Source organism: Pseudorca crassidens, chromosome 20, assembly GCF_039906515.1.
Source record: "Pseudorca crassidens isolate mPseCra1 chromosome 20, mPseCra1.hap1, whole genome shotgun sequence".
In the NCBI taxonomy this organism is placed as follows: Eukaryota; Metazoa; Chordata; class Mammalia; order Artiodactyla; family Delphinidae; genus Pseudorca; species Pseudorca crassidens.
The window spans coordinates 14715765-14730492 of record NC_090315.1 but is presented as its reverse complement, the minus strand read 5'-3'; the positions used below and the strand labels follow the sequence as shown (position 1 = coordinate 14730492).

General features: G+C 55.5%; 1 protein-coding gene across 1 annotated transcript; it reads right to left on the bottom strand.

Moving 5' to 3' along the window:
- Window positions 1-292: 292 nt before the first annotated feature.
- LOC137214646 (galectin-7-like) lies at window positions 293-2559 on the bottom strand. Its single transcript, XM_067718705.1, has 4 exons — window positions 2530-2559; window positions 2031-2112; window positions 1104-1312; window positions 293-478 (listed from the first exon to the last, which is right to left on the bottom strand). The coding sequence occupies exons 1-4, from the start codon at window positions 2542-2544 to the stop codon at window positions 365-367; spliced, it is 420 nt and encodes a 139-aa protein (XP_067574806.1). The 5' UTR covers window positions 2545-2559; the 3' UTR covers window positions 293-364.
- Window positions 2560-14728: the final 12169 nt, after the last annotated feature.

Here is a 14728-nt window from a genome sequence, read left to right as displayed (position 1 = left end):
GGAGCGGGCGCCAAGGGATGGCTGGGGCCCCTGCAAATTCCCTAAAGTCGCCCCCCACCGCATTACCACCTGGCTGCTTCGCAAAGTGCTGCAGGGGGGCAAGCCAAAGCCCCACCCCCGCCAGATCGTGACCCTCCTCAGGCCTCCAGGGACAAAAAGTGCCCTCGGAGATCCAGGCCCGGACCCGCCCCGGCCACACAATCGCTGTGTGACCCTTAATCAGTGTCTTCACCTCCCTGAGCCTGCTATCCTCGTCTATATGAAGGAGACACAGACACACAAGAGGCGCACAGACGAGAGGCTAAGACTTTATTTGTCACTCAAGAGCCCTGTGCCCCGTCCCCACCTGCCCTCCTGGGAAGGCTCAGAAGATCTTCACAAACTCCAGCTGCACGTCCCTGCCCACTTCGCACCAGAACGCGCGCTCTGGTGAGATCCGGTAGCGGTAGTGGTGGTATTCCTCGTCCCCGATCACAACCTGCAGGGACAAGGAGACACGGTTTATGGTTCCCGAGGCGACTGCGGGGTCATTCCCGACTCGTACCCACGCTGCGTGACCTCGTCAGCCACGCAACCCCGCATTAGGGAAAAGGGCTGCTGTTGATTCTAAGCCCTTGCCGTGAGGAGTCAATGAGTTCATCGCTGGCACGGGGTGCTTTGTAAGCTTTGGCGGTGGATGTGGTCTCCACGGTGCCCGCGTCCACCGCCTCACTGTGACGCACAGATTGAAAGTGGAGAACGGCCTGGGTGGTGGAGGGTCTACAGCGACCACTCCCTGCCGGGACTTATTCTGGGTTCTGTCTCCCAACCCATCCATTCCCCTGCCCCAGAGCCGCTACGTCAGGCGCCAGTGGACAGGGAATAGGGTCCGGGGTGTCCACGCCTCCCAGCTGCACACCCACCCTTTGGGCTCGTGCTCTCGCGTCCTTGTCACCGCCATACGCCTGCCCTCTAGTGCGCTTGCGCCAGGGGAGGCGAGGGACTGGGGACGCCGTGGCCAGCCTTGGCCGCGCCTTTGCTCCCCACCTCCGACAAGGGCCTTCCTGGCCTTGCCAAGGGAAGAGACCTGGGTGTTGGCGGCCACCCCTGTGGCAGAGACGCACCTGGAAGCCGTCTTTTTGGGCAATGATGAGCATATCGAAGCGCTCCCCACGCTGGAAGGCAGGGCCAAAGCCGAGCTCCTCTAAGCCCCACTCGCCACACTTCCAGGTGTTCATGACCACCGAGGATTCATCCAGACGGGGGTTGAAATGCAGGACGATCTCACTGTCTGGATCGTCACTGCACAGCAGGTTTATGTAGAACCTGTTAGGTGGCGGTTGGGAGGGGGCGTCAGAGAAAGGACTTACCGATTGCCGAAGCACATCCAAGTCCACAGGGACCTGAGAGCCACACGCCAGTGAAGGAGGGGTGGTGGACTGGAGGCCAAGGAGCCCAGATTCCAGGACATCCAGAAACCAACTGGGGACCTGGACACACATCCACCCAGGCAAGGGTCACTGTACTACGGCCTGGGTCCCCCGCATTTCCAGAGTCTGGGAGTTGCCGAGGAGTCATGGTCCTGAGACAGGGGTGCCTCCGATCCCCCAATTCCCAGAGGGCCGGGAGCAATACCAGGGACCCCAGTATTCCCAGGCATCGTAGATTCCCAGAAATCCTGAAGCTCCCGACCCAGGAAGTCATAGGTTTGATTGCTGAGGCCTCCCAGGTGCCCAGGGCACCTCTGACTCACAGGCTGTGTTTCCACAGTTGCTTCAGACTCAGACTGGAAGTCTTACTATAAGTAAGAGCCTTGGATTGCCCTGGAACTCCCAGATTCTTAGAAGGTTGTAGGGACCCCAGGTATACTGTCCTGGGACAAATGAGTAAAGACATCAGATTCCAGAAGGTGGGAAATAGCTTGGAGATTCCAAGATCCTGGTGGGCAAAGCTGGCCTGGGGCTTGTTCTCTGGGCTGTAAGAAGTAGGGTCAGCTGAGCCTGGAGACCTCCCACCCCTTACCGCAGAGGCTTGGAGGTCTCACCTGGCAGCATCTTTGGGGACAACACCACGAATTCTCAACACAGTGCCAACTTCGAAGCCGTTGACCAGCGAGATCTTGTGGGGCAACGTCTGCAGCAGCAGGGGTGCGGGGGCCAAAGTGGATCAGGGAGGCAGAGGAGAGAGACACATGGGTCAGTGCCGGGGAGAACATGACCAGGAGCCAGGCCAACAGAATCAGAGAGCAGAAAGGGCACAGAGGCAAAGGAAAGAGAGCCAGGCGTAGGGAAAGGATTGGAGAGAGGAACACAAAGAATCAACAGGAAGATATTCAGAGAGGTAGAAAGTAAGGGGGGAACACCAAGGGGGAGATGGGAGCGTGGGATGGATTGGGTCAACCCAGAAACAACAGCCCAGAACGTCATAGCACCCCCGAACACCCGTTTTCTCCTTGACACAGGAGACCTCAGCCAAGCCCCAGCCCCTACCCCATTCCAGTGCAGCCTTGGGTCCAAAACCTCGCCACCTCCACACCCCTGGAGCACTCACATATACCGGTGGCATGGCTGGAACAGCGGACAGGCAGTGGTGGTGGTGGGTATGGCTGCTGGGACCTTAAGTAGAAGCAGGGCGTGGCTGGCCCTGGTGACTCACCGTCACCCCTTTCCACACCCACCACCCACACCTGGCACAGACCCTGGCCCTGGGGCCATGCTGGCCAGCACCCTCCTTCTAGGGCCTCTGACACCCCTGCAGTCCCTGAGGATTCCCAGGTCCCTCTCCTCTGGGCTAATAATGATAGGAACAGTTAACAATAATAATAATAATAACACTATAGGGATTCCCTGGCGGCACAGTGGTTAAGAATCCACCTGCCAGGGGAGAGGACACAGGTTCGATCCCTGGTCCAGGAAGATCCCACATGCCTCAGAGCAACTAAGCTGGTGCACCACAACTACTGTGCCTGCTCTCTAGGGCCGGTATGCCACAACTACTGAGCCCGCGTGCCACAGCTACTGAGCCCGTGTGCCACAACTATTGAAGCCCGCAGGCCTACAGCCCGTGCTCTGCAACAAGAGAAGCCACCGCAGTGAGAAACCCGTGCACGGCAACGAAGAGCAGCCCCCTCTCGACACAGCTAGAGAAAGCCTGTGTGCAGCAACGAAGACCCAACGCAGCCAAAAATAAATAAATACACTTATTAAGAAAAAACAACATCAGAGAAGGCTCATTGAGCCACCATCCCTCCAGCCCTAGCTTCCTGGTGCCTGGCGGAGAGAAAACACGCTCGTGCCCATTTCATCATGGAAAACTCGAGTCCTGAGAGGCTAAGCTGTGGGCTGCAACTCTGGACCCTCTCTCCCAGGTTAGGACCTGCTGACTAGGGCTAAGGACGTGTCTGCCCTGACATTCCAGTTTATGCTTCTGGAATATAATAATAACCATGGCAACAGCAATAATAATAGAAAAGGGAGCTCAGAGGGGCAGGGTATTTTGCCTGATGGTCACGGCTGTCTCCTTGGCGCCTAGTGCAGTGCCTGGCACACATAAGTGCTCCGTAAATATGGGTGAAAGAAGGAATGAAAGATAACACAGCTGCCATTAACGCAGCCTCCGGCCTTTCTAGCACGTGCCAGAGACCACTGATTTCAGACAGGCCACTGAGGCAGGGCCATTGATCCCCCTTATTTGACAGATAAGGAAACTGAGGCTCAGAAATGAGAAGCCGTTTGCCCAAAAAACACAGCTGTGCAGAACCACGGACACTGTGTCTCTGGCTTTCTTGATCTCTGGAAGTTTCTCTCTGGTTTATTCTGTCTCCAGGATGCCCTAGTCTCTCTGACTCTCTGTCTCTCTGGCTGTCCTGTGTCTCTGTCCCCCCACCCCCCGACGTGTTCCTGTTTCTCTCCTTCGAGTCTCTCTCCCTCCTCCTCCCAGAACCCTTCCTCTCTCCCATCCGATGTTCAGGACAAGGGGCAGGGAAGGAGGGGTGTCCTATGACCCGCCCCCCAGCCAGACCAAGGAAGAGAAAAAAGTGGGACCCTCCACCCAGGCCCATTTCCACTCCCCACAGCCCAAAACTCCAGAAGAGGAATCCAGGTATGAAGGGTGGGGTCAGAGGGAGAATGCTGAAAGAGGGTTCTGGGAGACAGGGAACGGGGAGGTGGGGAGCTGGGCAGAAGCCCCTCCTAGCAGCCCCTTCTCCGTTTCCGCCGCCCTACTCCCCGCACCCCACCCGCATTGGCGCCCCACCCAGCAGAGGGAGAAGACGCCTGGTGCAGAACCAGGAATGGAAACTCTGGGTGGAGACAAGCCGACTCAGAACCTGATCCACAGCCTCGCAGGCGTCCCAGCCTCCCTCCAGGCCCCTGACCACACAGCTAGGGCAGCTGGAGGAGCCAGGGCCTCGGAGACGGAGGCTGGGCAGCTGCATTTAGGCGTTTGGTTGGGGGCTGCAGGCACCCCCATTTGGCAGAGGACAAAGCAAGCTTAGAGAGGGCCAGCCTCTCCCCAAGGCCTCACAGCAAGGACGGGCCAGGGCCCGGGCTGGAGCCGCTCTGTGTGCCAAGGGCACCTCATCGGGACTTTCAATAGAGAGGACAGTGGGGTCTGAGGTGGTGACACCAACATCTGCTCGGGTGGAGAGTTTCCCAGGACGAGGGACTCCATTACTCGGATCACTAAGGGTGTCCCCTTTCTGTACCTCATTCTGTGTATTGCTGTGTATCCCACTAGCTCATCTGTTCCCCGATTTCTTCATGGTGGTTGGATATTTCCCCACATGCTGCCGACCTGCAAGTCCTGACCTTCGTGTTTGGCCGTATGTTTGCACTGAGTGTGTTACCAGCTTGATTGCTAGGTCATCTCTCAGCGTCGGGCACGGGCATCCCGGCTGGATTCGCATTCATTTGTGCTGGTTATCTTCCATCAGTTCTGGAATAACATGCTTAGGAGCGTTTTTGTCTCACCTCTAAATAAGTGGCGGATGTCCTCATTTCCCAATACTCTTTTTGTTTTGTCGAGCTGTAGGTCACGCTCGTAGATCATCCAGGCTTTACCGGAACACTTCCATGAGCCTTGACAATACACGGACCTGGGCAACCACCACCCCAATCAAGTTTTAGCCCCTGAAACAGCCAGTCCCCCTCCACCTGCCCCAGGAAACACTGTCGCTCCTCAGCATTTGAGAGCCACCAAGCTCATCTGCGATGAAAACAAAGAAAGGGACGCCCAGCGGGCCGAGTCTGCTGGCCCTCCCCTCCTTCCGAAATAACTGGGGCGAAAAGTACTGAGTGCACCACGGTGTTTGTAGGAATTGAAAATCCCAGGCTCTGTCCATGTCAGCTTCTTGGAGACTTTGGGTTGGTTTTCATATACAGCGAAGAAAGTTCAGGGGCTGGATTGGTTTTGTAAGTTAGTTTACCAATGAGGAAAATGACATGTTTTAAAAATCTGACCTTTTTTTTTTGGCCCTGCTGTGCTTGACTTGTGGGAACTTTTCCCCCTGATGAGGAATTGAACCCGGACCCTCGGCAATGAAAGCACCGAGTCCTAACCACTGGACCACCAGGGAATTCCCCCAAATGTGACTTTTTCTTAAGCTAGGAAGTCCGCTGGAAACCTTACAGTCCTATTTATAAATATAGTAAATTGTATCGATGCAATCACTTGCTAAGGAGAAGCAGGTGCTGTCATATTTGGTTCCATTGATAAACTGAGTTCATTAAACCCCTTTAAACATTTTAATCAGAATGCGGGATTTTGACATGTTGAGTTTGAAGTATTTCCACTGTCTCTCCAAGGCCAAAGTAATCTTGTACATTTCCGTCTCGCTCTGTGAAAACACTGATTTGCTGTTTCTCCTCCTCTTCTCCTTCCTTTCCTTCTGCTGAGCAGTTGGGTGCTCCAGCTGTCATGCTGGTGAGTAAGTGCTGCCTCTGGGGGTGGGGGGCCCACAGGGCGGGGTGAGGGGGCTGAGGGGGCGCCCCTCCCCCAGGGCTGGGTCAGCTGGGGTGTCAGAGGGAGCCGGTGAGGAGGGTGCTCAGCAGAGGCTGGCCCTCAGGAGGCGGGTAAGGAGGGTGGCGGGACAGCAGGGAGCGCAGCCCGGACGTGGGAGGAGGTGTCTGTGCAGGGCTGAGGGTCACTGAGAGGTGCTGGAGCCCAGCGGGGGAGGGGGGCTTCCCCAAGGGGAGGAAATGCCGTGTGGGTGTCAGCGATGGAAGCAAGTCCAGAGCTGCTCTCTCCCTGTCAGAGGAGGGACTTGCAGGTCGGCAGATGTGGACCAAAGAAATGGGCCGTGAACCCTGTGACATCGGGCTGGAAACGGAGGTGACCGTGTGAGCTAATAATTACAAGATTAAATTTATGTTAACATTTTAGGTGTGATTTGTACTGTGATTATATAGGAGAATTATGCTTCAGAAATGCACACTGCGGGGACGTCCTGGTGGTCCAGTTTAAGAGCCCGCGCTCCCAATGCAGGGGGCCCGGGTTGGACACCTGGTCGTGGGACTAGATCCCCCCCTGCTGCAACGAAGGCCTGGTGTAACCAAATACATTTTGTACAAAATGCACACGGAAGTATTTAGGGGTGAAGTGTCATGATGCCTGCAACCTGCCTTGCAGTGGTTCACAGAGAGAAATGGCAGATGTGGAAAATACGAACGCGCCTGGGAGCCTGGCTGACATCTCTGCAGGCGTTCACCGTCCTCTTCTTTTAACTTTGCTGTAAGTGTGAAAATTTTCAAAATGGTGGGGGGATAAACCAAACTTGGGGTTCTGATTTTACAGAATCCGGACTACCGCGGTTCCCAGAAAGAGCATCCTCTCCAACATCCCTACCCCCCAGATGAGGCCTTGGAAAGCAGTGGAGACAAGAAGAACCTCCCTGGAGGCAGAACCAGAACGAGACTTTGATCTTCATGTCCAGTGGGCTTATCTTTGCTATGGACCAGTGTCTGCTGCACGTTGCCCTGTTTCCCGTTTCCTGCATAAAAATGCCTTCACCGGGCTTCCCTGGTGCGCAGTGGTAGGGAGTCCGCCTGCCGATGCGGGGTACGCGGGTTCATGCCCTGGTCCGGGAAGATCCCACATGCCGCGGAGCAACTAAGCCCGTGCGCCACAACTACTGAGCCTGTGCTCTAGAGCCCCCGAGCCACAACTACTGAAGCCCGCACGCCTAGAGCCCGTGCTCCACAGCAAGAGAAGCCACTGCAATGAGAAGCCCGTGCACCACAACGAAGAGTAGCCCCCGCTCGCCGCTACTAGAGAAAGCCCGCACATAGCAATAAAGACCCAACACAGCCAAAAATAAATAAAACAATTAATTAATTAATTAAAAAACAAAGTCAGGCAAGGCAAAAGATGTGTGGACCCTCTGTGTCATCTGAATATCTACAAACATTGTGGCCCTACCAGGCAAGAAAAATAGGAAAGGAGCTCAGCTCCTCAACTCAAAACACTAGATCGAGTTTGGTCAGGCAAAAATGTCATCTGAATGCATGTGGCTGACACATCAAACTTGGAGAATGTGTCATTTGAATGTGGCTCCCTTCCTAAAACCCACTAGCAGCAGTTACTCCCATGCAAACGGCATATCCTGGTGTGTGTCACACAGCTCTAGGCACTTGATCAACATTCACCCTTCAGTTTCTCACTGTAATCTAATCGAATCTAGGAGGTAGGGACTGCTGTCATCCCTGTTTTACTGACATAACGAGAAAAGCAACTGTCTTCAGATCACGCAGTCAGGGAATGCAGGGCCAAAAAAACATCCCAGGCGTCTGGCCCTTAACCAGTATGTTTTAAATGAGTTTTTAAAGTTGTCGACCCTCAGGGCCAAAGAAACGGAGAGAGAAGACAAATTTAGGTACTGGATACGTGGTAACCTCTTAGTAAATCCCAGAAATTGAACCCTAGGCTGGAGTTGGAAAACTATAGAAGAAACTCAGTGAATTCAGAGCCACCAAACAGCTCGGGAATCCATGGCACCAGGTGCTTCTGGAGGTGGGACAAACAATGGGAGGCAGGCTTTCCGGGCAGCGGGAACGGAGGTGGGCCTGGCGGGTCCACGTTGCCTCGGGGCTGGAGCCCGGGTCCCCGCCCGCCCCAGCGCCCGCCGCCGGCCGGCTGAGCCCCACGCCTCCGTCCGTGCTGGGCCGCGGTGGCCGGAGGTGCGCCCAGGTCCGCGGGACAGGTGGGCGCAGAGCTCGCTTGTTTTGGGGGTGGCATGCAGCGAGGTTCCGGCGCCTCCGCGGAGCATCGCGGGTCCCGGGCTGCGGGCTCCACGGCTTGCTATGCGCTCCGCACTTTCCCGGCTCTGAAGCCTCGAGAACACGGCTAGGCAGCAGTAGTTTAAAGCGGACTTTGCCTACTGGGAACTAGGGGCCTGCTGGGGTCTCAGTTCTTGGCTGGCCCCGGAACACGAGGTTGCCAGGCGTGTGACGGCAGCAAGTAGGAGAGAGCCGCTGGTGCGGTGATGAGAAGGAAAGGAAGGACACTGGCTGTTTGCCTGTGAACCTAGGCAAGAACGAGCAGCCAACACAATGCAGACCAAGGTCCGTGGGCCCACCTCGGTCCTGGGCGGCTGGTCAGTGGAACAGACCTGCAGGTGTGGCTCTTGTCACTCTCAGACTGGCTTCGGGACAGATCCTGCTGATGAGCCCAGGGCACCGCCCTCAGTCCTCCAGGAGAGTGCGCCGGAGTGGAGCCGGGGGTGTGTGCCCACTGGGCACCACGGCCACGCCCCTCCAGTCTGCCTGCGAGGGCAGTGGGGAGTGGGGCGAAGTTCCGGTCTTGGGAATGTCCTGTGATAAAAATGAACCTGCGGGGCTTCCCTGGTGGCGCAGTGGCTGAGAGTCCGCCTGCCGATGCAGGGAACACGGGCTCGCGCCCCGGTCCGGGAAGATCCCACGTGCCGCGGAGCGGCTGGGCCCGTGAGCCATGGCCGCTGAGCCTGCACGTCCGGAGCCTGTGCTCCACAACGGGAGAGGCCACAACAGTGAGAGGCCCGCGTACAGCAAAAAAAAAAAAAAAGAAAAGAACCTGGGCTTCCCTGGTGGCGCAGTGGTTAAGAATCCGCCTGCCAGTGCAGGAGACGCAGGTTCGATCCCTCGTCCGGGAAGACCCCACATGCCGTGGGGCAACTAAACCCGCGAGCTACAACTACTGAGCCCGCGTGCTGCAACTACTGAAGCCCGCACACCTACAGCCCGTGCTCCGCAACAAGAGAAGCCACCGCAGTGCAATGAGAAGCCCTCGCACTGCAACGAAGACCCAACACAGCCAAAAATATACAAATTAAATTAAATCTTTAAAAAAAAATAACAAAAGTATGAAATTACCACCTAAAATACCTCCACCGATTCTTTGGCACTTCTGCTCCATGAGGTGGAGGCTTAAACGCAGGCCAACCTCAGCTGCTCACTCCTAACAAGTAGAGTGCAGCATGGAGAGGTTTGGCATGACCTCCCAGACCAGGCGAGAACAGAGGAGGCAGCTTTCGTCTGGTGAGCTGAAAGGGCGCTGGCGTTTGGAGCCCTGAGCTGCCATGTAGGAAGTCCGGCTGCTCTGAAGATGCACAGGCTTCCTAGGAAGGCTGTGTGCAGGTCACCCAGATGACCCCAGCCCCCTAGTAACAGAGGCTGCCCAGATATCATGGAACCTTAAGAGACAAGCCATTCCCTCTGTGCCCTGTGCAAACCCTCGACCTACAGAAGCCATGAGCCCACACACACACGATGGCTGTTTGAAGCCGCAAAGCGTTGGGGTAATTGGCTTCACAACAAAAGTAACTGGAACCCGGGGAAATGCAACAGCCACATGGCCATCCTGGACGGAGTCAGGACTCTGATTAAGAGAGAAAGTGGTAATGGATCTTGGATGGTCAACTGGTGCTCCCTGTTACAGTGCAGCCCCTTGTCTACAATAATATTCACCTGTACTCTTCCTCCCCTACCCAGACCACTCACCTCCCCTACCCAGACCACTCACCTCCCCTTCCAGTGGAGACAACCTTCAGCTCCCATCTGGTTACTGTGCCCAGCCCAGAGGCCAGGATTTTGGTGGAAGACACTCACAGTCCTCTTTGTCACGCCCAGCCAAGGCTGGCCCTAGACACCCAATAAACTACGGTGAAGGCATTTTTGGGTTTTTTTTTTGTGTGTGTGTGGTACACGGGCCTCTCACCGCTGCGGCCTCTCCCGCTGCGGAGCACGGGCTCCGGACGCGCAGGCTCAGCGGCGTATGGTTCACGGGCCCAGCCGCTCCGCGGCACGTGGGATCCTCCCGGACCGGGGCACGAACCCGTGTACCCCGCATCGGCAGGCGGACTCCCTACCACTGCGCACCAGGGAAGCCCGGTGAAGGCATTTTTATGCAGGAAACGGGAAACAGGGCAACGTGCAGCAGACACTGGTCCATAGCAAAGATAAGCCCACTGGACATGAAGATCAAAGACTCGTTCTGGTTCTGCCTCCAGGGAGGTTCTTCTTGTCTCCACTGCTTTCCAAGGCCTCATCTGGGGGGTAGGGATGTTGGAGAGGATGCTCTTTCTGGGAACCGCGGTAGTCCGGATTCTGTAAAATCAGAACCCCAAGTTTGGTTTATCCCCCCACCATTTTGAAAATTTTCACACTTACAGCAAAGTTAAAAGAAGAGGACGGTGAACGCCTGCAGAGATGTCAGCCAGGCTCCCAGGCGCGTTCGTATTTTCCACATCTGCCATTTCTCTCTGTGAGCCACTGCAAGGCAGGTTGCAGGCATCATGACACTTCACCCCTAAATACTTCCGTGTGCATTTTGTACAAAATGTATTTGGTTACACCAGGCCTTCGTTGCAGCAGGGGGGGATCTAGTCCCACGACCAGGTGTCCAACCCGGGCCCCCTGCATTGGGAGCGCGGGCTCTTAAACTGGACCACCAGGACGTCCCCGCAGTGTGCATTTCTGAAGCATAATTCTCCTATATAATCACAGTACAAATCACACCTAAAATGTTAACATAAATTTAATCTTGTAATTATTAGCTCACACGGTCACCTCCGTTTCCAGCCCGATGTCACAGGGTTCACGGCCCACTTCTTTGGTCCACATCTATACGTCCCTCCTCTGACAGGGAGAGAGCAGCTCTGGACTTGCTTCCATCGCTGACACCCACACGGCATTTCCTCCCCTTGGGGAAGCCCCCCTCCCCCGCTGGGCTCCAGCACCTCTCAGTGACCCTCAGCCCTGCACAGACACCTCCTCCCACGTCCAGGCTGCGCTCCCTGCTCTCCCGCCACCCTCCTTACCCGCCTCCTGAGGGCCAGCTGAGCACCCTCCTCACCGGCTCCCTCTGACACCCCAGCTGACCCAGCCCTGGGGGAGGGGCGCCCCCTCAGCCCCCTCACCCCGCCCTGTGGGCCCCCCACCCCCAGAGGCAGCACTTACTCACCAGCATGACAGCTGGAGCACCCAACTGCTCAGCAGAAGGAAAGGAAGGAGAAGAGGAGGAGAAACAGCAAATCAGTGTTTTCACAGAGCGAGACGGAAATGTACAAGATTACTTTGGCCTTGGAGAGACAGTGGAAATACTTCAAACTCAACATGTCAAAATCCCGCATTCTGATTAAAATGTTTAAAGGGGTTTAATGAACTCAGTTTATCAATGGAACCAAATATGACAGCACCTGCTTCTCCTTAGCAAGTGATTGCATCGATACAATTTACTATATTTATAAATAGGACTGTAAGGTTTCCAGCGGACTTCCTAGCTTAAGAAAAAGGTCACATTTGGGGGAATTCCCTGGTGGTCCAGTGGTTAGGACTCGGTGCTTTCATTGCCGAGGGTCCGGGTTCAATTCCTCATCAGGGGGAAAAGTTCCCACAAGTCAAGCACAGCAGGGCCAAAAAAAAAAGGTCAGATTTTTAAAACATGTCATTTTCCTCATTGGTAAACTAACTTACAAAACCAATCCAGCCCCTGAACTTTCTTCGCTGTATATGAAAACCAACCCAAAGTCTGCAAGAAGCTGACATGGACAGAGCCTGGGATTTTCAATTCCTACAAACACCGTGGTGCACTCAGTACTTTTCGCCCCAGTTATTTCGGAAGGAGGGGAGGGCCAGCAGACTCGGCCCGCTGGGCGTCCCTTTCTTTGTTTTCATCGCAGATGAGCTTGGTGGCTCTCAAATGCTGAGGAGCGACAGTGTTTCCTGGGGCAGGTGGAGGGGGACTGGCTGTTTCAGGGGCTAAAACTTGATTGGGGTGGTGGTTGCCCAGGTCCGTGTATTGTCAAGGCTCATGGAAGTGTTCCGGTAAAGCCTGGATGATCTACGAGCGTGACCTACAGCTCGACAAAACAAAAAGAGTATTGGGAAATGAGGACACCCGCCACTTATTTAGAGGTGAGACAAAAACGCTCCTAAGCATGTTATTCCAGAACTGATGGAAGATAACCAGCACAAATGAATGCGAATCCAGCCAGGATGCCCGTGCCCGACGCTGAGAGATGACCTAGCAATCAAGCTGGTAACACACTCAGTGCAAACATACGGCCAAACACGAAGGTCAGGACTTGCAGGCCGGCAGCGTGTGGGGAAATATCCAACCACCATGAAGAAATCGGGGAACAGATGAGCTAGTGGGATACACAGCAATATACAGAATGAGGTACAGAAAGGGGACACCCTTAGTGATCCGAGTAATGGAGTCCCTCGTCCTGGGAAACTCTCCACCCGAGCAGATGTTGGTGTCACCACCTCAGACCCCACTGTCCTCTCTATTGAAAGTCCCGATGAGGTGCCCTTGGCACACAGAGCGGCTCCAGCCCGGGCCCTGGCCCGTCCTTGCTGTGAGGCCTTGGGGAGAGGCTGGCCCTCTCTAAGCTTGCTTTGTCCTCTGCCAAATGGGGGTGCCTGCAGCCCCCAACCAAACGCCTAAATGCAGCTGCCCAGCCTCCGTCTCCGAGGCCCTGGCTCCTCCAGCTGCCCTAGCTGTGTGGTCAGGGGCCTGGAGGGAGGCTGGGACGCCTGCGAGGCTGTGGATCAGGTTCTGAGTCGGCTTGTCTCCACCCAGAGTTTCCATTCCTGGTTCTGCACCAGGCGTCTTCTCCCTCTGCTGGGTGGGGCGCCAATGCGGGTGGGGTGCGGGGAGTAGGGCGGCGGAAACGGAGAAGGGGCTGCTAGGAGGGGCTTCTGCCCAGCTCCCCACCTCCCCACCTCCCCGTTCCCTGTCTCCCAGAACCCTCTTTCAGCATTCTCCCTCTGACCCCACCCTTCATACCTGGATTCCTCTTCTGGAGTTTTGGGCTGTGGGGAGTGGAAATGGGCCTGGGTGGAGGGTCCCACTTTTTTCTCTTCCTTGGTCTGGCTGGGGGGCGGGTCGTAGGACACCCCTCCTTCCCCGCCCCTTGTCCTGAACATCGGATGGGAGAGAGGAAGGGTTCTGGGAGGAGGAGGGAGAGAGACTCGAAGGAGAGAAACAGGAACACGTCGGGGGGTGGGGGGACAGAGACACAGGACAGCCAGAGAGACAGAGAGTCAGAGAGGCTAGGGCATCCTGGAGACAGAATAAACCAGAGAGAAACTTCCAGAGATCAAGAAAGCCAGAGACACAGTGTCCGTGGTTCTGCACAGCTGTGTTTTTTGGGCAAACGGCTTCTCATTTCTGAGCCTCAGTTTCCTTATCTGTCAAATAAGGGGGATCAATGGCCCTGCCTCAGTGGCCTGTCTGAAATCAGTGGTCTCTGGCACGTGCTAGAAAGGCCGGAGGCTGCGTTAATGGCAGCTGTGTTATCTTTCATTCCTTCTTTCACCCATATTTACGGAGCACTTATGTGTGCCAGGCACTGCACTAGGCGCCAAGGAGACAGCCGTGACCATCAGGCAAAATACCCTGCCCCTCTGAGCTCCCTTTTCTATTATTATTGCTGTTGCCATGGTTATTATTATATTCCAGAAGCATAAACTGGAATGTCAGGGCAGACACGTCCTTAGCCCTAGTCAGCAGGTCCTAACCTGGGAGAGAGGGTCCAGAGTTGCAGCCCACAGCTTAGCCTCTCAGGACTCGAGTTTTCCATGATGAAATGGGCACGAGCGTGTTTTCTCTCCGCCAGGCACCAGGAAGCTAGGGCTGGAGGGATGGTGGCTCAATGAGCCTTCTCTGATGTTGTTTTTTCTTAATAAGTGTATTTATTTATTTTTGGCTGCGTTGGGTCTTCGTTGCTGCACACAGGCTTTCTCTAGCTGTGTCGAGAGGGGGCTGCTCTTCGTTGCCGTGCACGGGTTTCTCACTGCGGTGGCTTCTCTTGTTGCAGAGCACGGGCTGTAGGCCTGCGGGCTTCAATAGTTGTGGCACACGGGCTCAGTAGCTGTGGCACGCAGGCTCAGTAGTTGTGGCATACCGGCCCTAGAGAGCAGGCACAGTAGTTGTGGTGCACCAGCTTAGTTGCTCTGAGGCATGTGGGATCTTCCTGGACCAGGGATCGAACCTGTTTCCTCTCCCCTGGCAGGTGGATTCTTAACCACTGTGCCGCCAGGGAATCCCTATAGTGTTATTATTATTATTATTGTTAACTGTTCCTATCATTATTAGCCCAGAGGAGAGGGACCTGGGAATCCTCAGGGACTGCAGGGGTGTCAGAGGCCCTAGAAGGAGGATGCTGGCCAGCATGGCCCCAGGGCCAGGGTCTGTGCCAGGTGTGGGTGGTGGGTGTGGAAAGGGGTGACGGTGAGTCACCAGGGCCAGCCACGCCCTGCTTCTACTTAAG

Coding starts and splice junctions, on each gene's coding strand:
- LOC137214646 (XM_067718705.1), bottom strand. Junction 1,313..2,030: donor TGGTGTTGTCCCCAAAGATG/CTGCCAGGTGAG, acceptor CCCAACCGCCAC/CTAACAGGTTCTACATAAAC. Junction 479..1,103: donor CCCAAAAAGACGGCTTCCAG/GTGCGTCTCTGC, acceptor TTGTCCCTGCAG/GTTGTGATCGGGGACGAGGA.